The sequence below is a fragment of the Macaca mulatta genome, chromosome 3, assembly GCF_049350105.2.
Source record: "Macaca mulatta isolate MMU2019108-1 chromosome 3, T2T-MMU8v2.0, whole genome shotgun sequence".
Taxonomy (NCBI): Eukaryota; Metazoa; Chordata; class Mammalia; order Primates; family Cercopithecidae; genus Macaca; species Macaca mulatta.
The window spans coordinates 144,709,968-144,732,003 of NC_133408.1; the positions used below are offsets into that span (position 1 = coordinate 144,709,968).

The 22,036-nt window shown below is 44.6% G+C and overlaps 1 protein-coding gene across 18 annotated transcripts in view; it reads right to left on the bottom strand.

Moving 5' to 3' along the window:
* SRPK2 (SRSF protein kinase 2) overlaps positions 1-22,036 on the bottom strand; it is a 286,321-nt gene that overhangs the window by 9,626 nt on the left and 254,659 nt on the right. For 7 of the 18 annotated variants that reach the window (XM_028844831.2, XM_028844832.2, XM_028844826.2 and 4 more), the window contains 8 exons: positions 21,102-21,127; positions 18,867-19,113; positions 17,782-18,264; positions 8,892-8,992; positions 8,678-8,785; positions 2,779-2,848; positions 2,036-2,128; positions 1,570-1,662 (listed from right to left, as the gene is read on the bottom strand). In XM_028844831.2, coding sequence (XP_028700664.1) covers positions 1,570-1,662; positions 2,036-2,128; positions 2,779-2,848; positions 8,678-8,785; positions 8,892-8,992; positions 17,782-18,264; positions 18,867-19,113; positions 21,102-21,127 — 1,221 coding nt within the window. 18 annotated transcript variants of the gene reach the window in all.

Below are 22,036 nucleotides of genomic sequence, written 5' to 3' on the forward strand. Positions count from 1 at the left end.
ACCTGGCTAACGTGGCCTAGACTCAGAGACCAGATTCTCAGAACCAAAAATAATTACTGATTGTCTGACAAATGGTTTTTCCTGACAATACCTGTGCTAAGTCTTAAAGGTAATGAGGAAAATAATTACATCTAATTGTATATTTCACAAATTGCCTTCACCAGGTGATCCTATAAAGTCTGAGAGGGGTAGTCAATTTGCCCAGAGTAAATGCAGCAGGAAACCACCATCTTTAGCACAGTCAGTTCTCAAGTCTTGTACACTTAACAGGAAAATGTAATTTAAAGTTAAATATAAGGACTGGTTAGCCAAACCTCACCAAAGTGAGTAATAAAGATTACTACTCCTTATCTCATAGGAAAATAAAAAATCAGTTTGAGGCCAGGCATGGTGGCTCACACCTCTCTAATCCCAGCACTTTGGGATGCCAAGATGGGTGAATGACCTGAGGTCAGGAGTTTGAAAACAGCCTGGTCAACATGGTGAAACCCTATCTCCAACAAAAATATAAAAACTTAGCTGGGGACATGGTGGTGGGCACCTGTAATCCTGGCTACTCGGGAAGCTGAGGCAGGAGAATCGCTTGAACCCAGGGTGGGTGGAGGTTGCAGTGAGCTGAGATCACACCACTGCGCTCCAGCCTGGACAACAAGAGTGAAACTCCATCTCAAAAAAAAAAAAAAAAAATCAATGTGGTTCTCCAAATTTAGCTAAGTGAGGGAGACAGAGCATCTGGGACTTTCAGAAATTTCTAAAAGTCCATGTCCTACTCACATCAACTTTAAAAGTTCTTTATTAAGGGCTGTCACATCCAAAAACAAAAATCTAACCTGAAAAATATGAAGTAAAAGGACCAACTACACTCATCACAAAAAAGTACAGCAGGCTGGGCGCAGTGGCTCATGCCTGTAATCCCAGCATTTTGGAAGGCTAAGGCAGGTGGATCACTTGAGGTCAGGAGTTTGAGACCAGCCTGGCTAATACGGTGAAACCCCGTCTCTACTAAAAATACAAAATAATTAGCCAGACATGGTGGCACGCCTGTAATCCCAGCTACCTGGGAGGCTGCAGCAGGTGAATTGCTTTGGGAACATAGGATGTGATTTTTAAGAATGTGAGGAATGCAACATTTCATAGGTCTACATCCACTACAGAAATAACCCAGGCAGACCAAAAGCCATGTCCCTGGACATTCATTAAGTCCAGTCTCTAGGCCACCTCTGTTCCACTACAGAGAGTCCATGACATGAGAAATGAAAAGATAAGTCTAGCCGGCTTTTAACAAAATCATCTAAATTCCTTTTTATAAATATATGAATACACAGATTGGTAACTTGGAGTAAGAAAAGAGAGAAGCAGAGGAGAAAACTGCTATTAGGAATGCTGTTCTCTTACAAAATTCTTACTCCAGGTATCAGATGGGTCAGGTTTATTTCTTGAGAGCTTTCTTCGGAAGAACTCCCCAGCTGTGAAACTCCAGATCTTTCTCCACTGCCCAATCACGAATGCACAATTTCTCCTTTTGGGAGAAGACTATGCTGAAAATTAGTGTTGCATAAATACCGTTACCTTTTCTGGTGAAAAACTCCTTGGAATATTTCCCCAACATAGCGTATTTTCGAGGGACTTTCCCCAGCAGTTCAATGATCAATGCTATGTGATCTGCATTGGGAAACATTGCCAGCAAAACAGAAACACACGACAGTTTAATCAGTACACTGCATGCAGACACTACTACCGCCCGCGCAGACAGAAACAGAGCGCAACTTGAATGACCAAAAGTACAGGCGTTCCTCACGTTGCTGGATTCAGGATCCAGAGCTGGAGGGCACAGGAGAGGGGCTGGTGAACAGGGTGACCGCAGCACAGGGCTAAATGTGGTCTTCCCTGACAACTTTTCTATCAGCACAGGAATTCTGCTGGGTTGCGTTTTGAATTTAGGAGAAATGCCTTTGTCACCATTAATGCTAAAATCAGCAGCTGCTCTTCAGTTTCTGTCTGCATCGTGGCGCTTTTCAAAAAGAAGAGGTACTACCTCTGCGATTGAAGAATTCCCGAGAATATTTTCCAGATAGAGCAAAGTGCCTTGGAATACTGCCTAGCAGCTCTATGATGTGGGCTATGTGGTCTATGGAGGAGAGAAAAAAGGATATGGGAATGGGAGGGGCAAAGGGAAGGATGGGATAAAAGAAGAGGGAAAAATTGAAATTAGTAAAAAATCAGAAATAGATTCAAATCAACAGTGTCTGCAGCACATCCATGCAGAGGCTTGTAGGAATGACAGGCCTCAGGCACCACCAGGAGCAGTAACAGTGACTGAGGCCAGCTCACCCCAGGCTACCCCAGCATCGCAAGCAAATAAGCATGGAGATGGTCAGGTTTACAGATGGAATTCAAGCCAGAATTCCTGGGTTTTCAACTCAGCTCCCAAACAGGACAGAGAAATGGGCAGCACATCAATGGTCGAAAGGACCACAGAGAGGTTTCAGGTCTGTATCATCTGTCCTCTCTCAGACAGCTGGGTTCCTGCCCTGTGCAAGGCCAGGAAGAGCCGCTGGTGTAGGCCCCTGAGGGCTCACTGGAGTGCTGCCTGTACCAGGCAGGCTCTGCCCATTCACTGAGACTGAGGGGGCGTCAAACTCAAAGGAAAAGCATCTGAATTTGGTGTTTGAAAACCAAAAACATGGCTCTATTTCAGTACAAAAATACAGTACTCTACAGAAGTTCAGGGCTGGCAGGAGACCTAGAATGAGGTATTCAGCAGGCACTAATACTCACCTTCGTCTCTGGAATAGTCTTCCCCAGAATGTGGTTCAAACAAATAATCTCCCGTTGCCAGCTCAAATGCCTAGGATACAACAGACGACATGCTAAGCACTTCAGAGACTGGCCCCCAAGTCAACAGCTTTTTCTCCTTACAGAAGAGACCGCCACTTTATGAAGATCTGAATCAAACAAAATCGCCTCCCAAAAGTGCTCAATACTAATTTTTTTCTTTCTTCCACATTCAAAGAAGTTTCAGAAGTATTTTTACATTTCTTCTAAGGAAAGATATAAGAGCTATGTATTCTGTTCATTTTGCAGGAAGCAAAACCAAACGTCAGTGATTCAGCCGCACCTGTGTGCAGGCCTGGCAAAGCACAGTATGCACTCTATAAACGGTAGAACGAGAGTTCAACCCAGGACTCAACCAAGCCCATCTGACTCCAGCACCTGCCTCAACCACTATAATAGCCTTGGCCTCTGTATAGCAGACACTGCTGCGTCCTTTAGGCAAAGACCTTCATGTTTTAGTAACCGAGGACTATTTTCAGCATCTCATCATCTATTTTCATCATCATCTCATTCACTTCTGATTCAACCAAAGGAAAACCTGGAAACAAAACAGACCCTCTTTGTCCCCAGGGCCAGAGGACGCAGATGGCCTTGCAGACCCTTTTGTAGATGTCACGGAGCACTGGCTTCCTGGGTGGCCACTGGCTGTCCCTCAGCATGCCAGTATGTAGGGAAGGCCATTTGTTCCCATTTCCCTTGCTCACAAAAAAACCCTCAAGAACATGAGTTTAAGCTGGTAACAATATATAAATATGGCAACTGCTACTGCTCTGCTGATCAAAGAGTATGTTTTAAAAGCGAAAAAAAGAATAAGCTAAATCCCATTTCTGGTTTTTCTCATAGCTGCTTCTATTCTGAATGGATCTTGCTATCCCAAAAGGTGTTCAGAAGCCCAATCACTGATGCCTGTGGATCTGTGACTGCCCTCCCCACTCCCGCCCCCAGGAGCCAATGCTGGGGCAACTGCACTGCATCAACCTACCTTCTTTTTCTTTCAATGACCACACAGTGTTGGGAAGGAACCCTTAAGGGAAGACTCACCTGCCTGGGTGAGGGGGCACCTCTCCTAGCACTGTCTTTAACAAACCAAGAGTGGGACAGTCAGCCCAGGACCACATCTTTTCACCTTTTTTTTAAAAAAAGACTGCATGTGAATCAGTTGAAGGAAGGAAGCATGGTGACAAGATGACTGCCAGCTGCCCAGGCGGTAAGCATTAGTTTATGAACTCAGGATCCTGCCCTGAACCTGGCATAGGTCTGAGCAGGACACAGACACGTCACATCTCAGCATGGTGAGCTGGTGGTCCCAGCACTGTGGATGCCCGAAGGCACCAGCAGAAAACGCAGGAAGGCCCTTACGTAGGGCCTCTCCTTTCCACTCAATAAACAAAAAAGACAGCTGGGCCAATCCCAGGTGAGGGCAGGAAAACCTCATTATTGGCCCCAAATCCAAGTGGAACAACTAGATTACACACTTAATGGCCAGGAGAGTCCTTCCAGCCTGGGAGACAATCAACTCAGTATCTTACAAGCTAAGAGAAAAATCTGAAAACTCTAATGGGACAACGAGGACTTGAAAAGCTTGGATCAAGTTCCAAGCTGCTTTTCAACCCCTGCCTTGAGCCCTATGCTAACTCTTTTAATTAATTTTCAAAATGACTTCGATCAGGTCACATCCATTTCTTTTCCTTTCATATTTTTTGAGATGGGACCTCACTATGTTATCCAGGCTGGACTCAACCTGTTGGGCTCCAATGATCCTTTCTCAGCCTCTAGAGAAGCTAGGACTACAGGCGCACTACACTGTGCCCAGCTTTGTACATATTTCTTACCGCCAAAATATGTCAGCTATGTATTCTTTGAAAAAATGATCATTTTGATTAGCACCCTTATATTTCCAAGAAAACATGTATAGAAGCCAATCAATGAAATAATTTTTCTTTTTTTTTTTTTTTGAGACAGAGTCTTGCTCTGTCGCCCAGGCTGGAGTGCAATTGCATAATCAATCTCAGCTCACTGCAAGCTCCGCCTCCCAGGTTCACACTGTTCTCCTGCCTCAGCCTCCCGAGTAGCTGGAACTACAGGTGCCCCCCACCACGTCTGGCTAATTTTTTGTATTTTTAGTAGAGATGGGGTTTCACCATGTTAGCCAGGATGGTCTCGATCTCCTGACCTTGTGATCTGCCTGCCTCAGCCTCCCAACATGCTGGGATTACAGGCGTGAGCCACCGCGTCTGGCGAAATAATTTTTTTTTTTTTAAAGGAAGAAGGAAGATGCAGGCTGTAATGCTACCCGTTTTTGGTTCTTTGGAGAGTGACTAGATTCTCTTAACAATACAACATGTACAGCAGAGCAAATGCACACTACAATGAAAAACCTCTGCCTTCAACTCAGGTACTCCCAGTATAACCTTCTATTGCCCAGGCTGGAGTGCAGCAGTGCAATCTTGGCTCACTACAACCTTCGCCTCCCGGGTTCAAGCGATTCTCCTGCCTCAGCCACCTGAGTAGCTGGGACTACAGGCACGTGCCACCACGCCCAGCTAATCTGTGTATTTTCAGTAGAGATGGGGTTTTGCCATGTTGGCCAGGCTGGTCTCAAACTCCTTGCCTCAAGTGATCCACCTGCCTTAGCCTCCCAAAGTGCTGGGATTACAGGTATGCACCACCCTGCTGGGCCCGAGTATAACTTTTATTATTATTTTTAATACCTTGGAACTTCGGATTCTTCTCCACTTGGCCCAATTCCCTCAAAGGGCTTTTCCCTGGACCTACTTGTTTCTGGATTCTTGGGAGACCAAGTGCCTCTCTCCTAAAACATTCTCCTATGCCGAAGTACCCTGATTCTGAACAAGTAAGATCAGCTATTTGTTCTGTGATGTGACCAGTGCCAAAGAAGTCTGGTGAAGTTTCTTGGAATGGCTTTTCTTGTTTCTATGGCACTGACCAGGACTCACCATGGAGTTCATAAAAGGTCCTATCCGGGACTCTAACACATAAATGCAGAGAAATCAATGCTTCAGCTACAAAGAAGTTTCAGATTATATGTAATTACACCTGGAAGGTGTAAAGCTCAAGAAAAAGCAAAACTCAAGAAAAGTAAAACAGATCTAAAACCAACATATCCTTGCTGTGATCCTTCATTCTGTTGTGCTTCTCCAGCTGCACAGCCTAAAGCTATGCTCCCCGACAATAGCCAATGGAATCTTGCTACCACCCCTCAGCTCTCATTCCCAACAGAGTCTCTGTGAGATTTGATGCCATTTATAAAACTCAAAGACAGCTGAGCACAGTGGCACATGCCTGTAATCCCAGCATTTTGGGAGACCAGGGCGGGTGGATCACTTGAGCTCAGGAGATCGAGACCAGCGTAGACAACATGACAAAACTCCATCTCTACAGAAAATACAAAACTTAGCCAGGCGTGGTAGCAAGGCGTGGTAGCATGTGCCTGTAGTCCCAGCTACACCAGAGGCTGAGGTGGGAGGATCACTTGAGCTTGGGAAGTGGAGTCTACCGTGAACCATAGTCATGCCACTGCACTTCAGCTTGGGCAACAGAGCAAGACCTTGTCTCCAAACAAACAAACAAAACCTTCAAAGTCTATAGGCGTTACCACCAAGAACCATCTGTGACCTTACGACAGCTTGGTATTATGAGGTCAAATTTAATATATTAAATGCAATATTTTTACACTACAACAGAACAGATGAGGTAAGAAACACTGCCTCATTGCTCCTAGGTTCTCTAGGAAGAACAAAAGAAACCTCTAAAGCAGGGACTTTTCGGGGGCGGGGAAGGCAGTGAATGAGGGCCTGCCCCTTTCCCAAAAAAAAAAAAAACAAACAAAAACAAAAACTCCCTTATGACAACCAACTGAAAAAGAAAACCTCATAAGCCATCCTGACAGCACTAAGGGAGCTTATGCTTAATTCTTGGGAAGGGGGCAGGTGAGGAGACAGAAAGGCTTTTCCTTAGGAACCTGTTATTGATAATTATGCCACTGTTCACAGCAACAGCATTTCAAGAAGTAAACAGGACAGGAAATTGTATGGAGGGACAAATGTTCATCAAATGGAAGGCAGGACAGATAACCTGGTATAAAATTGTGCTGACAGTTCCATTATCCCACTACATCTGTGATTGTGTCCTATTTTTCTGGTTATATCACCAAACTTAATACCCCAAATTAGAAGCACAGCATTTCAGAGTTGAAAGAGTTCTTAGTGCCTAATTCAGGGCAGCCCTGCTGCTGGTGGCCATTGTGACTTAACCTTCCCCACATCCTGAAATGGCGCCTGCTCCCCGACCCCCACTCACTGTCTCCGCGGCTCCCGTTCCACTGACTCCCACGTCTCAGTCTGCCTGCTGGGGTCACACAGAAAGGGCCAAATGCCTCTCCACACAGCACTCTCTAAGTTCAAAGTGACCACCACTGGCCACCGGTTCTTTTAACTGTTCTCTTCTATAACTAGCTAAGGCAGGGACTTGGGTTTTGATACGGAAGAAGTTTAACACCTTTAATAATTTAAACATAATTATCTGGTATTATCCATAAGAGCAACGAGGGAATAGAAAGGCCTGGTGTTTCAGGACCTATCTGGCCATGTGTTGACTCAGATCATGCTGAGTCAAAGCTGAAAGACACAAAGCACCCTCTTTTTCTCCTATCAGCTGGCACTAACTGCTCAAAACAATGCTTTTACCTGAGCATTAGAGGAGATAAAACACAGCAAATTCAAAAGAATTGTTAAATTAACCTCTGAATAACAGAAAATTAACATATTTATTCTGCATTCCTTTTTTTCAGTGAGAAGAAAAATGCTAAGCCTTCCATACAACCCTTTCTTTTAAATATTGGAAGAATGTGGATAAAAAACAGTATGGAATAGAAAAAACATGAAACCCAACAGCAAACAACCCACCTTTCCCAACACAGCATGCCTAAGTAAAGCCCACCGAGAAAAAGCTGCTGAATGGGCCAGGAAACAGGGTAGAGGAAGAGAACCAGGAACTGGCTTGCAGACGTGGAGCCCCTTGTGTTCACCAACTCACAGGTTCAGGGACAATGAACAAATGAACAAACGATGCCGGGCAGGGCCAGGGGAGTTTAGAGACGATGCAACTGTGCGGCACAAAACCAGCAGCAAAAACAGGCCTGACAGGTGAAAGAAGAGGCTTCCGCCGCCCTGTGGAGGCCGCCATCTCAACCACTCTGGGAACAGACTGTCAGCGGGAGTGGGTGCTGCTGCCACTGTCTCAGAAGGGGCTAGACATCCTAGAATAAGCCAGAATATCTGCTAGCTCTTGCTTTCTAAGGGAAGAGAGATTATGCATTGGCATCTGGGGAAATCCCTTCCAGTCTGGAAGAGGTGAGGAACCCTGCATGTCTGGTTGACCAGGCAGAGGCTACATGGAGGGGCTCCCACCTGCCTGCCTCAGGCAGTCTTCCCCTGGGAGATGCCACCTCATCTTTCTCCACAGCATGAGTGAAGGGAAAAGTTCCCTATACCCTGCAAATTTTCAGGGACTACAAGTGAAGTCACTGTGTCACCACAACTGAGTCTGATTCATGGGGCTGCGGGCTGTGCAGGGCCTTAAGAAGAGACCCTCTCTCTCTCACAAGCCCACAATCACACCAAACACCCAGGGCCCGCCTGAGGAGGATCCTTCCACTTCTTAAGATGCCCGCGGCAGTAAACTTCCCCTCACCCAGCCCACGGCGGATGACCCTTACAGTCAGAAAAACTGAGGTCACACGCCTCAGAGAGACTCAGCCCCATCCAGAGTATGAGAGGAACGAGCCAATTCCCACGGCAGCAAAGGGCAGAGCCGTCCTTACCATACATGCTGTGCTCCAGATGTCCGCAGGGGTGCTGTACCCCGCTCCTATTAAAACCTCTATGGAGCGGTACTGACGCGTCTGGATGTCTTCCGTGAAGTGTTTATGCTGGAAGGGAACAGGCTGCATTACCACAGAGCAACACAGACATTCAAAAAGTGTCTTCGCACACAGAATCAAGACCAAAGTGTTTTAGAAAGAAAACTCTACTTACCACCCAACAAGCATTTCCCAGGTCAGCAATTTTTACTCTAATTTTATCTGCATTCCGTGGATCCAGGGGATTCACCAACAAGTCAGCCGCCCGGGTTTTTGCTGGCATGAGCAAACAGCAGGACAGTTAGTGATTAGGATAAGTGGTTTCCATGCGTGAGCACAGTGTTTGCCAGGGTCAGTCTCCTTTCCTAAAGAGTGGTGGAATGATCACTCAGGCCTGGGACACTGTAAATTCAACTTGACAGAACTAAAACTGCTTGTTCTTCACCTCTGGAAAATTCTCCACGAAACAGCAAACTGGGCTGCCCACAGGATGCCAAGGGCACTGCCTTGCCCTTTCTCTTCTTATCCCCAGTTCCTTCAGGTCCAGGTCAGCCCTAGAACAAGCCGGCCTTGCTCTCTCCCTGTCTGCTGCTTTGTGGCGGCTCTTCACGGTGTCAGTCCATCCCTTCACGGCCCGAATCGAGCTTGCTGATGCATTATTACAAGGAACATGAAGGTAGAAAGAACACTGCTGTGGGGGCCAATCACTACCAGTGACACACAGTTCCTTGGACGCCACAAGACATCAGGGTCCCTGGCACCCACACCTCACACCCACATTGTCCCCTACAGTTCCCACTGCCTGGGCTGAGCACACACAGATCTCAAGGGGTAGATGACTGCTGATTAACAAACACAGATTAAAGGCAGGGACTAAACTATTTTGGTTTTGTTGTAGACAAGGAAGGGCCCAGACAGAGGTCTCTTGAGATGGCCTGGGCCATAAAGGCAACCTCTGAGGTCACTCATGAACTTGTCACGTACGTGAGCAGTCATTCTTAATTCCAGGGTGACCCCAGGGAATCTCAAAGGCAGGTATAGGGCCAGCTTCCCAGGGATTCTGGGGCCAGATCTTCTCAGACAAGTCCAGATCATGCCTGTATCAAGCAGAGTTAATCAAGGGGCAAGTGACAAAGAAAAATAATTTCATGAGGCCCAGAAAAATAGTCCTTAAAGTCAGCATCTTCATCACCAAACCTCAGACTGACCTACAAGATCAGATTTCTGATAAAGATGAAATAAAACCAGGACTTTTATTTATTGTACAAGTAATTTTGAAATGGTATTTAAAAACCAAGCAGAAAAGTCTGTTCAATGTAGAACATTAAACACTGATACGATTTGGGTTTGTGTCCCTGACGGTATCTCATGTCGAATTGTAATCCCTCGTGTTGGAAGAGGGGCCTGGTGGGAGGTGACTGGATCATGGGGACAGATTTCCACCTTGCTGTTCTTGTGATACTGAGTGAGTTCTCATGAGATCTGGTTGTTCAAAAGTGTGTAGCACGTCTCCCTTCTCTCCTCCTCCTGCTCCAGCCATGTAAGATGCCTGCTTCCCCTTCTACCATATTTTACAGTTTCCTAAGGCCTCCCCAGCCATGCTACCTGTATAGCCTATGGAACCGTGAGTCAATTAAACCTGTTTTCTAAATAAACTACGGAGTTTCCAGTATTTTTATAGCAGTGTGAGAACGGACTAACACAAACACCTACCTAGGAGAGCCCCTTTGTTTCCTTGAAGCTGGGCAGTGCTGAAATGAACTAAACCTCTCTTGGGGTACGTATGAGCGATGGAACCAGGGTGCTTGAGGAGGCTCTGATTCTTCAGCAAGCCCCATAACAGGAAGGAGGGCCAGCCTTGCAACTTGCAGTAAAGCAGTGAACAGGCAAAGCCTCAGGACCTAGGGTGCCCACACAGCTCCCTAGCAGGGCTCCAGATAATTCTGACCAGTATCTTAACCCTCAAGACCTGTTCCTCCAGCATGTTAATCAACTGAGCCAGCCAGGTACAGATATTCCCTGCTCGCTACCTTCCATATGCCTGTTTCCTTGTTTATAAGGATTCTGATCCACTGCAGGGCCTCACCAAAGGCCAGGTATGAGCTCAGGAAAAGAAACACCAGAACTCAGCAAAAAATCAGAAAGAGCACAGCACAAAGACCAACAAAAGAAGGCAAAATGTACATACACTGATTCACCTGGGGCTGAGAACAGAGGTCCAGGATAAATACAAAAATGCTGACCCAATGGGTAGATGAACAACACTAGACATGATTAGATGAATGCCTCATATGTCATTTAATCAAGGAAAATCAGCAAGAAGGAAAATGGAGTTTGAGGTTTGAAGAATTGGATTTAAATCTAAGTTTCAATATCTACAAGGTGTAAGACTGGCAAATGACTTACACTGTATGAGGCTCGGTATTCAGGAAAAGAAGAATCGGAAGGGACCACCCCTTCCGCACCAAAGAAACTAAAAACCCAAACACACAAGAATCAGGACAGCATCTGGGTGCCTGGCCAGATTCAGGGGCTTCCCTCTGCTGTGACCAGCTGAACCATCATCTGGGGCAGGAGGCTCCCAACTGGTCAGTGAGGGACCAGAGAGCCGCAGCACAGGGAAGGGGAGGCCCAAGAGCAACTTCTACCCCCACAAACAACTCAAATCACAGGTCTAATGCGAAGAGGGCAAGGCCCTATTAAACGTATTGTGGTCCCCCTGAGCCACAGGATGATGTGGTTTCTTTTTCTCCATGAGAACAGGTAGCTGAGTTGGCTGTTATCTGAGGGCACTCAAGTCAAAGGAAATGATCTGTAATCTGCCACCCACTCCGAGATGTTGTTTTTAAAAACATTTCTCAGGAGCTGCTTACTTCAATCACGCTAGAAGAAATACTTTGAAAGACCCAACACCTCACATTTAAATTCAGGGATTTTTTTTTTTTTTTTTTTTGAGACGGAGTCTCCCTCTGTCGCCTAGGCTGGAGTGCAGTGGCACGATCTTGGCTCACCGCAACCTCGGTCTCCCGTGTTCAAACAATTCTCCTGCCTCAGCCTCCCGAGTAGCTGGGATTACTGGCGCCTGCCACCACGCCCGGCTAATTTTTGTGTTTTTAGTAGAGACGAGATTTCACCATATTGGCCAGGCTAGACTTGAACTCCGGACATCAAGTGATCTGCCCACCTCGGCCTCCCGAAGTGCTGGGATTACAGGCATAAGCCACCACACTTGGCCTAAATTCGGGTTTTTTTCTTTTTTTTTTTTGTACTTAATATCCTTCATTAAGGTTCACTGAACACAATCTCTTTGGTGACATGCTGTTATCCTCCTGGTTCGGGTTTGTAAACAGTTACTCAGCTTCTAAGATGTTCCAAATGATGCTAGGTAATGTATCTCAATAACTTAATTGCATAAAAACACAACAGGAGGTAAAAGAGATTTTGTTTTTCTTTCTTTTCTCACTATGATAGTTCCTGAACTAAGGTACCAGACTGCTACATTCCCAAAAAGCCCACTGAAACCCAAATGGAATGCTTTTGTTGCATCTCCTCTGACTGAGTCACCACGGTAGTGACCTGTCACACGGTTTCCTTCTTACAGATAATGGTGACACAAAGGACAAACTGGAGCTGTCTTCCTTCCAAAATGAAAACTTGCAACTGCACTCTGCTTCCACTAAGAGGGGAATGAGTGGAAAGCTTTCACTTCGGGAAGAACTGAGCCCCTTGAGTCACCTTCTGACACACTAGTCTCCGGGTGACACTGTGGTCACTCATTCCACAAGACGCTATCATAGAAACTAGATGGTAGCCAACAACGCCTCAGCATGATGAGACAGCTGCTGTCACATGCACATAACACATGGTGCTAGGCACACACTGACTCTTTACATTGTAAGAGGTCCTTATGAGGATGGCGAGAATATCCCCTCTATATGGAGGAGGTTCAGTATGAGGCCCAAAGAAGTAGTGGAACTAAGAGATTGAACGTTGCCACCTCAACCATTCACACAACAAGTATTTACTGAGTCCCTTCTGTGTGCTAAGCATGGTCTTGGTACTGGAAACACAGTAAGAAAAAAACACAAGCCAAATTAGGAAACTCGTGTACTGGCTGAAAATATGGGCAATAAGGCAAATAAATGAGGAATCCACACATTCCGTCAGGTTATGAATCCACACATTCAACAGGCTATGAAGAAAAACAAAGCAGAGAAAGGAGATGGATAATGCCAAGGCTGTTCAGGGGAGATCTTTTCTGAGAAGGTGACATTCAGGAGAGGTCTGAAGAAAGGCAGGCATGAAAGTAAGAGAAGTCTGAGGCAAAGGACACAGGAAGTACAAAAATCCTAAGGCAGAAACAGGCTTGCAACTTTGAGAAACTTTAGAAAGAAGCCAGTGTGAATGGTGTAGAATGAATTAGGGAAACCACTGGAGAGTTTGTCAGCTTCAGTGAGGGACACCTCAGGGCATCACTCTACATGGGAAACACAATGGAGATCATTTTGGTGAGGGGGAGTGGGTATAGGGGAAGAAGTTATGCTTTGAACAGTTCTCTCTGGACTGCCAGACAGAGACATACTGGTGAGCAGGAGCTGAAGTGACAGGAGCATGGAGGCTGTGTTACAGCAGCCCAGGCAAGGACTGACAGTGGTGTGGGTCCCCATCGAGTGACACAGAAAGGATTCCAGAAATATCCCACAGGTAAGACCAACATAATCACCCTGTTCTAGGGCCTTTGTCCTTCAGATGTGTTGAGCCAAGATATGCACTATGGCTCTGGCAGCTGAACATCTAAGAGGGATGGATCATCCTCTTCTCAACCTTCAGTGGCTGCCAAATTACTCTAGGAAAAAAGTGTATTGTTTAGCCTGACATTTAGGTTCCTTCAAGCTCCTCAAACCGGCCCCAATCTTTCTTCTACTATGCCCTAACGTGTACATTCTGCCCTAAAGACAGGATCTTCATTGTTTCTCTTGCCACATGCAGTACCATGTGGTCAAGTGCAAGACTCTAGGTTATACCCCTTTCCATGCAGAAAACAAAAAACACCTCCCTTGGGGGAGGCTGTCCTTGCTTACCAAATGGCCAAGCTGTGGGCAAAAACTGAGTGCTTCCAAACAAAGGAGATCCTGTCGCTGGTACATCCCTAGAATTTGACAATATTAAAACGCTCTGCAAGACCTCCAGTTTCTAACTGATGCAACAGGTGTTGGGGATGGTATGTGTGTTGGACACAGTAAAATTGTGATTATAAATGGAAAAAAGTGGGAGAAAGGAAAGAGAAGAAGAATACAACAAGGTATCACTCATTTGTTTGTTCATTATTCAATAAATATTTACCTTAGCACTGAATCAGATGCCAAGGATGCAAAGATAAAAACGCACTGCACTCTCTAAGAGTTCACATTCTAATGAGAAGACAATGACAAGAGCACTGCCTATACAACTAAGATGAGCATGGCCAGCAGGAGCAGAGGGGACAGAGAACTAAGCCTGCTGGGGACACAGGAAGCCCTCACCCAGGAGGCAGGCTACCGTGTTGGATCATATCCTGGATCAGGAAAATTTAAGAAGAAAATTTTAGAATTATTGAGGAAATTTGAATATAGAATAAATAATAGATGATATTAGGCCAGGCACGTAGTGGCTCAGGCCTATAATCTTAGCATTTTGGGAAGCCAAGGTGGGCAGATCACTCAAGCCCATAAGTTTAAGACCAGCATGGGCAACATGGTAAAACCCTACTTTCTCTACCAAAAAGACAAAAATTGGCCAGGCATGGTGGTGCCGACTGTAGCCCCAGCTACCTGGGGGGCTGAGGTGGGAGGATCGCTTGAGCCAGAAAGCAGAGGTTGCAGTGAGCCGAGATCACGCCACTGCACTCCAGCCTGGGCGATAGAGCAAGACCCTGTCTCTATATTATTATATTTAATAATATAAAATTAGTGCTATTCTTACACGTTATAATAGTATTATTGTTACAATGGAGGACATCCTAATTCATCTCTCAGAAGATGAATGCTTAAGTATTTAGGAGTGAAGTATCCTAATATGTGTAGCATGCAGTGTCTGTGTAAAGAAAGTATATGCAATGTGGCAAAATGTTAATTGCTCAATCTATGTGGAGGATACAGAGTTGTTTATTGTACTATTCTTTCAAAATAAAAAAAAATACAAAGATGCTCTAATTCCTTCCTGCACCTTCCTGGATGGTGCTGGCTATGCAGGGATGTACACTCTCCACTGTGGAGACCACTGCTGTAGATGATGGGGACCTGTGGAAACTGTGAGCAGGGGAATACACTGATCAGGTAAGCATACTGCAAAGACACTCTAGCAGCACCATGGAAGGGCATGCTGAAAGGCAGGTGGGGAGAAAAGCTGGGGAGAACACAAAGCCAAGAGACCAGTAAGGAGCCTCCGTAACAGCAGAGGCAAGCAATGACAGTGCCCACTGTAGGGCCAAGGCAAGCAGGACCCCTACTTATGAGGTATGACTAGCAAAACGAGATGATTTACTGGATGTGAGAGAAAAAAGGGGGACATACTGATGATCAAGTTTCTCACTGACGCAACAAGAAATGGTGGTAACAAGCGCAGGAAATACAGCATGTGTAGCAGGTTGGCAGGGTGAGTTGTATTCTGGTTTTTAACATGTAAGGTTTGAAGTTTCCTGTGACAGAGATGGAGCTGTCATGTAAACAATAGGGTAAGTTTTATGACTTGCCTGGGCCTCGATGGTGACCACGTGGTAACAAGCAGCAATTGTGCTCCTTTACATGGATTGTGATGACCAAGGCAACTTACATTCAATGGGAAATTTTTCAATATATTATTGTATGTTATTTATCTACCTTTGCCATTGACCTGTTGTATTTTACTCAGTGCTACTAACAACCCTAGAGGTAGCCATTTCTTTCCTTTGATAGAGGAATAAGCCAAGGCTCAGACAGGATAAGAAACCAAAGTTCCACAGTTATTAAGTTCTGAGCTGGGGATTAATCTGATGATACGTGGGTGCCTCTCGGTGTCTGCGGGGAACTGGTTCCAGGACATCCTGAGGACACCGAAATCCACAGATGCTCAAGTCGCTGATATAAAATGGTGTAGTGCTTGCATGCAACCTACATACATCTTCCTATATACTTTAGTTGATCTCTAGTTATTTATAATACCTGCTACAATGTAAATGGTATGTAAATAGTTGTTATACTGTATTGTTTAGGGAATAACGACAAGGGGGAAAAGTCTGTACATGTTCAATAAAGACACAGGTTTTTTTTTTTCCCCTCCAACTGTTTTCCATCTGAGGCTGGCTGAGCACATGGATGTGAAATCCACAGATGTAAAACCCATGGATACGGAGGGTTGGCTGTAACTGAAGCCACTGCAGCCTAAGCTAATACTTGCAAACTAAGTACAAATTAAAAAGGTACTTTGGTCTGGTCATGGTGGCTCACACCTGTAATCCCAGCACTTTGGGAGGCTGGGGAGGGCGGATCACCTGAGGTCAGGCATTGGAGACCAGCCTAGCCAACATGGTGAAGCTCCGTCTCTACTAAAAATATAAAAATTAGCCAGGCATGGTGACAGGCGCCTGTAATCCCAGCTATTCGGGAGACTGAGGCAGGAGAATTGCTTGGGTCCAGGAGGCAAAGGTTGCAGTGAGCTGAGATTGCATCACTGCACTCCAGCCTGGGCAACTAGACTGAGACTGTCTCAAAATAAATAAATAAGTAAAATAGAAATAATTAAAAAGATACTTTGTAAATTACTTTCTATATGAAACTTCGGCCGGGCGCGGTGGCTCACGAGGTCAGGAGTTTGAGATCAGCCTGACCAACATGGTGAAAACCCGTCTCTACTGAAAATACAAAAATTAGCCGGGCATGGTGGCACATGCTTGTAATCCCAGCTACTCAGGAGGCTGGGGCGGCAGAATCGCTTGAATCCGGGAGGCAGAGGTTGCAGTGAGCTGAGATCACGCCACTGCACTCAAACCTGGGCAACAGAGCAAGACTCAATCTCAAAAAAAAAAAAAGAAACCTCAAGAGAAAAATTGAACTGCAACAGCAACAATAAATCTGGATAAGGTACATCTCGCTACTGCCCTTTCCCAGACATGAACCTACATTCTATGTAAGCACCTTCAAACACTCCCTATAAAGGGGAACAGGAGCTGACCACGTCCAGCCAAGTAAAGAAAGCAAATCCTTAGGAGGATTCATCATAGCCAGCGTGTAACAAAGCCAGCTCACTTAGCGTGCAATTCCAGACTCTGGAACCAAAGGGGCTGTATAATGTCTTGGGTGGTTTGCACGGCTGGCTCATCATTACTCACTGTGTGTTAAACAGTCTTGTCAGCAGAGGGAGCAGAGGAGGTTTCAGAGCTTTTCCACCATGAGTCAGAATGGAAACCAACTGTGTTACCCAGTTTCACTTACTAGAGTCACTCGGCATTGACTCCCAAAATAAAGGTTTGAATAAGTCAAGCCTTCTTAGGTAGACAAGAACACAAGAGCCAACCTATATCTGTCATCACATCTAAATCCATGCCAATTCCTTGAAAATTACAATCCTGGGCCCGTTATCAATAGTAGGGTCCTATAATCAGGAACAAATATCAAAAGACAATATGACACTTCTTTCTCAATAGAGTCAAAGAGGAGGTATACTTTTCTTGAATAGAAACAAAACAAAACAAAAAAAACTATAATAATATCAGATAGAAGAAGATACAAATGATAAACTAAACTACACATTCTAGAAAGATGTAAGTTGCAAAAACTGGAAGGTTTTTGCAAATGATGCTGCTGACTATAAATATATTAAAAATGAGAACTGATCAGAAATAAGATTTGGTATGCAGAGAGCAAGAGATAGTCTAGTGGCATAGAACATGTATTTAAATCACATTACTTCTTCATGAGTATAAAAGTAATAAAAATGATTAGCACACACAAACAGGGCTTGGCCACTTCCAGCCAGTTCCTTCATAGCATTTGTTAACGGCACGTCCCTGGAGTCAGTAATGGCAGACAGTTGATGGGAAGAACACTTACCTTTTGGCAAATCCCCAGTACTGGAGGCTGAAACCGTCCTGCTTCTGTCATGGGATGGACTGCTCTCCTCTTGCTCAGTAAGTGGTGATCCCTCAGAAAGCACAGAGCCGCAGGCCACAGGTTCTAAGGATCCAGAGAACAACGAGGTGGAAAACTCTGGGAACTGTGACTCGGGAATTTTATGTCGTCCATTTGGCAATTCACCATTGAATTGTTCATAGGAGCTGCTATATGTGTAATCACTTTCTGCATTTGGCTCATCAAGATTATATTCCTCAGGATTTGGGCAGTCTTCTTCGTCATCCTCTTCATCGTCCAGTTGCTGCTCCAGTGAGAATGGGCCATTCTCAATATGGCCATTGGTTTTAGGTGATTCTATCCACGTAGGGTCTATGTTCGCAAGTTCCTGATCTACATCATCTTCATCTTTTTCAATGTTTTCTTTCTCAGCATCTTCTTTCTCTTCCTGGTCCTCAGCTTCACCTTAAGAAGTTGATGGGTCAAGAATAAGAACTTGTTACTGTCCTTAATACGGCCTCACTAAGTACTTATCTCCATCAATAAAATACGTTTTGAATGTGTTTAACTTATGTACCACCTAGTAAACACCTCTTTGCTTTTGGGGTAAAAGCTTCAGGTTTTCTAAATCTCATTTTTCATTCATTTAATAATTGGCCTGCTCTTATAAGAAAAAGTTACCCTTAAGGGAAAATAACTCTTTCTAAATAAAGTTGCACTTCCATTTCTACCTTCTACAATCTTCAGAAATAGACTTGTGGTGCATTACAGTTAGGTAAAAAGTTAATGACAAAATAAAGCACCATCATTAGCATGACAGAAACATGGTATTTCTCAGACGTTTTACATTTTTTAAAAACTATTTTGAAATGTTAACATATTTCTGGCATACAGTTCACAAATGATGAAGTACAAGGCTGTCTCCCATATTTCCCAGTAGGGAGTTGGAGAGAATCGGACTTGTCATCTGCAGCAGCAGCACAAATCAGCCCCCAAGCTGACTGGGTAGGACCCTACTAATGGAGCTCTGAGGACCCCATGCAGCCCAGGTTCGAGGCCCCACTGACCATTGTCCTTTGCAGTCTCTGTCTCGGCCGCCTCCTCTAATCCTGTTGTTTTTAGTTTCACCTCTGGGCAGTATTCGCCATCCTGGTCATTGGAAGGTGCAGCTGAGGTGATGTTTTCTTCTATTATTTTCCTTTCAGCTTCTCGCTCCAATTCTTCTATCTCCTGCAGGCGTTTCTCCAATAACTCAGCCTGCCTCTTCTGTTTCTTTTTCAGTTTTTTCTTTTTGTTTTTAGATATTTTTCCTATCTATAACATGTTAAGAAAAGACCACAGGTCAGTTTTCTTCTTTTTAAAGTACCACATGATAGTATAACTGCTAGCAGCATGGCAAATACCAATAAATTCTGCTTTCTCATGCCATATTCTACTAAAATCCCAAACCCAGACAGATCTACTTTGTGGTAAGGCTTACAGTAAAATCAAAGGGAAAGCAGTGCTGACTGATCTCACGTGCTGGGTCTACCACCAGGTCCTACCCTCAAAGGGATAGAGCTTAAATCCAGTAAGTCTTCACCATTCAAACCCTAAGAGAACTGAAGTTTGAAATTCTCTTGGCCTTAAAGGAGAAGCTCCTCTTGCAAGTTTTATTTGCTGCTGTCTATATACAAAGTAACAACATCCCACCTCCTCAATGCCAAAAATGAAGCAGGTGCCTGAGCAGGTGTATGTCACTGTGTGTCTGGGGCTCACATATGAAGCTCTTAGCAGCCAAGACAACATGAATTCTAAGAGATAAGCCTATTCAGCAAAGGGAAAAAAGAAAAAGCCACAGCTTTTGTCTGCCTCCCATCATGGCCACCCGACTTGCCAAGCACTGGCAATGAAAGACTCCAACCTTTCAAACAATCAGTGAACTCAGGCAGCTCAAGCCAGGGAAAAACTATGGGAAACAATCCGGGCGTCTCAGCAGGCCAGGAAGCGTAATTATTACAGCTTCCTCTTGTTCCAGAACTTACATTCCAAATCAAGGGCTGTCTCAGTAAACATAGTGTTTTGCTGTTGTTTTGTTTTTGGTTTATTTTTTCTTTGAGACTGAGTCTCGTTCTGTTGCCCAGGCTGGAGTGCAGTGGTGTGATCTCAGCTCACTGCAACCTCCACTTCCCGAGTTCAAGTGATTCTCATGTCTCACCCCCTCAGGTAGCTAGGAGTACAGGTGCACGCCATCACACCCAGCTGATGATGATGATGATATTATTATTATTGACACGGAGTCTCGCTCTGTCGCCCAGACTGGAGTGCAGTGGCATGGATCTCGGCTCACTGCAACCTCCACCTCCTGGGCTCAAGCGATTCTTCTGCCTCAGCCTCCTCAGTAGCTAGGATTACTGGTGTCCACCAGCACACTCGGCTAGTCTTTGCATTTTTGGTAGAGATGGGGTTTCACCATGTAGGCCAGGCTGGTCTCGAATTCCTGACCTCAAGTGATTCAGTGGCCTCGGCCTCCCAAAGTGCTGGGATTACAGGCATGAGCCACCACACCCAGTATCTAACAAGGACATACAGTTTTGACGGGACCACAAAATAGATCAGTCTCTTTCTTATTTAATATCTGGATGGAAAAAAATTAGAACAACAGCTTCAGAAAAACAGGTAACTTAGCAGCCAATCAGAAATAATGTAAAGTGATTTTGAAATAAAAATACTTCAACTGCATCACCTCACATTTCACTGAACTTGGCCAACGACAGTCCAGAAAATGCATAAAGAAGACAATCTTTGAAAGGCTCTAACTATCCCAACTCTGCAAAGATACGAAAAATTAACAAGACAGGCTGGATGTGGTAGCTCACGCCTGTAATCCCAGAACTTTGGGAGGCCGAGGTGGGCAGATCACTTGAAGTCAGGAGTTCGAGAACAGTCTGGCCAACACGGTGAAACCCCATCTCTACTAAAAATACAAAAATTAGCTGGGTGTGGTGGCGGGTGACTGTAATCGCAGCTACTTGGGAGGCTGAGGCACAAGAATTGTTTGAACCCGGGAGGGGGAGGTTGCAGTGAGCCAAGATGGCACCACTGCACTCCAGCCTGAGTGGCAGAGCAAAACTCAGTATCAAAAAAAAAAAAAAAAACAAAAAAAAATTAACAAGACAGTAAGTCTTACCTATTTGAGGATACACAACTTTTATAAATGTGTTCACCCTTTAAATACACAACTTTTTAATAATTTGAACAACTCAATAATAAATGGTCTCTTTTGACATGGTGCATATAAAGTAGTATGTGTAAGTACTTACAGGTTTCTGCTGTGGAGCCGTACTCACTAAAACAAAATGAAACAAAATCGACATTTAGCAGAAAACAGACACATACCTTCACGTAGGTCATTCGAATTGCAAAGTGAAATAATTATTGTCTTTTAATGGCTATCCAACTTCAAAAACTATTAATCAGAGCTTCTTAATCACAGGAATCTAGAGAAAGTTTATGCACTGAAACAAATGAGTGACTCTTGAAGGCATAGCAGAAGTTGCTCACACTGAGCCATTTCTCTTATTTATCTAAAATGAAATACTAATACATCTCAAAAACAGTCAAGCCCAAAGCACCAACAGATAAGAAAATGGGAAAGAATTCATACATATCACAGTCATTAAACCAAATTTGTTTAAAATATAATGAAATGAACAATTTAGATTAGATGTACATCTATATTTGAAATCTATTTTGCAAGCTTTCTACAATTTAAATCAAATATTGCAGTTGGTATGCAGCAAACAGTCTGGGAATCACATGATTAAACCCCTACACCAGGGCCAAAAGTTTGACAGGCTGGGTCCATGATCTAAACAACACCCTGATGGCAGTAAAGGAGATGTGAAGAGAGCCCCAGGCAGTCCCAGGAGCCTCAGCCCTTTAGTATACATGCTTGCATGACAACACACAAAGGCACAGACCACGGTGTCGAAGAGTGAGAAACACAGTCCACACTTCACTGCACCACCACCCCGACCCCAGCCCAGAAGTAAAAATATCCCAATACTCAGGTCACTTGGTCTTCTTCCCCCACCATCAGGCCTTTTCTAAACTAACTCCAAATCTGTTGATAAAACTCAGATTGACATAGCTATGCTAAATGGACAACAGGAATTACTGTAACAAAACTGAAGCTAGAAAAATATTCTGATGACTAAAGGTCAGCTACAGGAAAGCTGTTACTATGTTCTCCTCT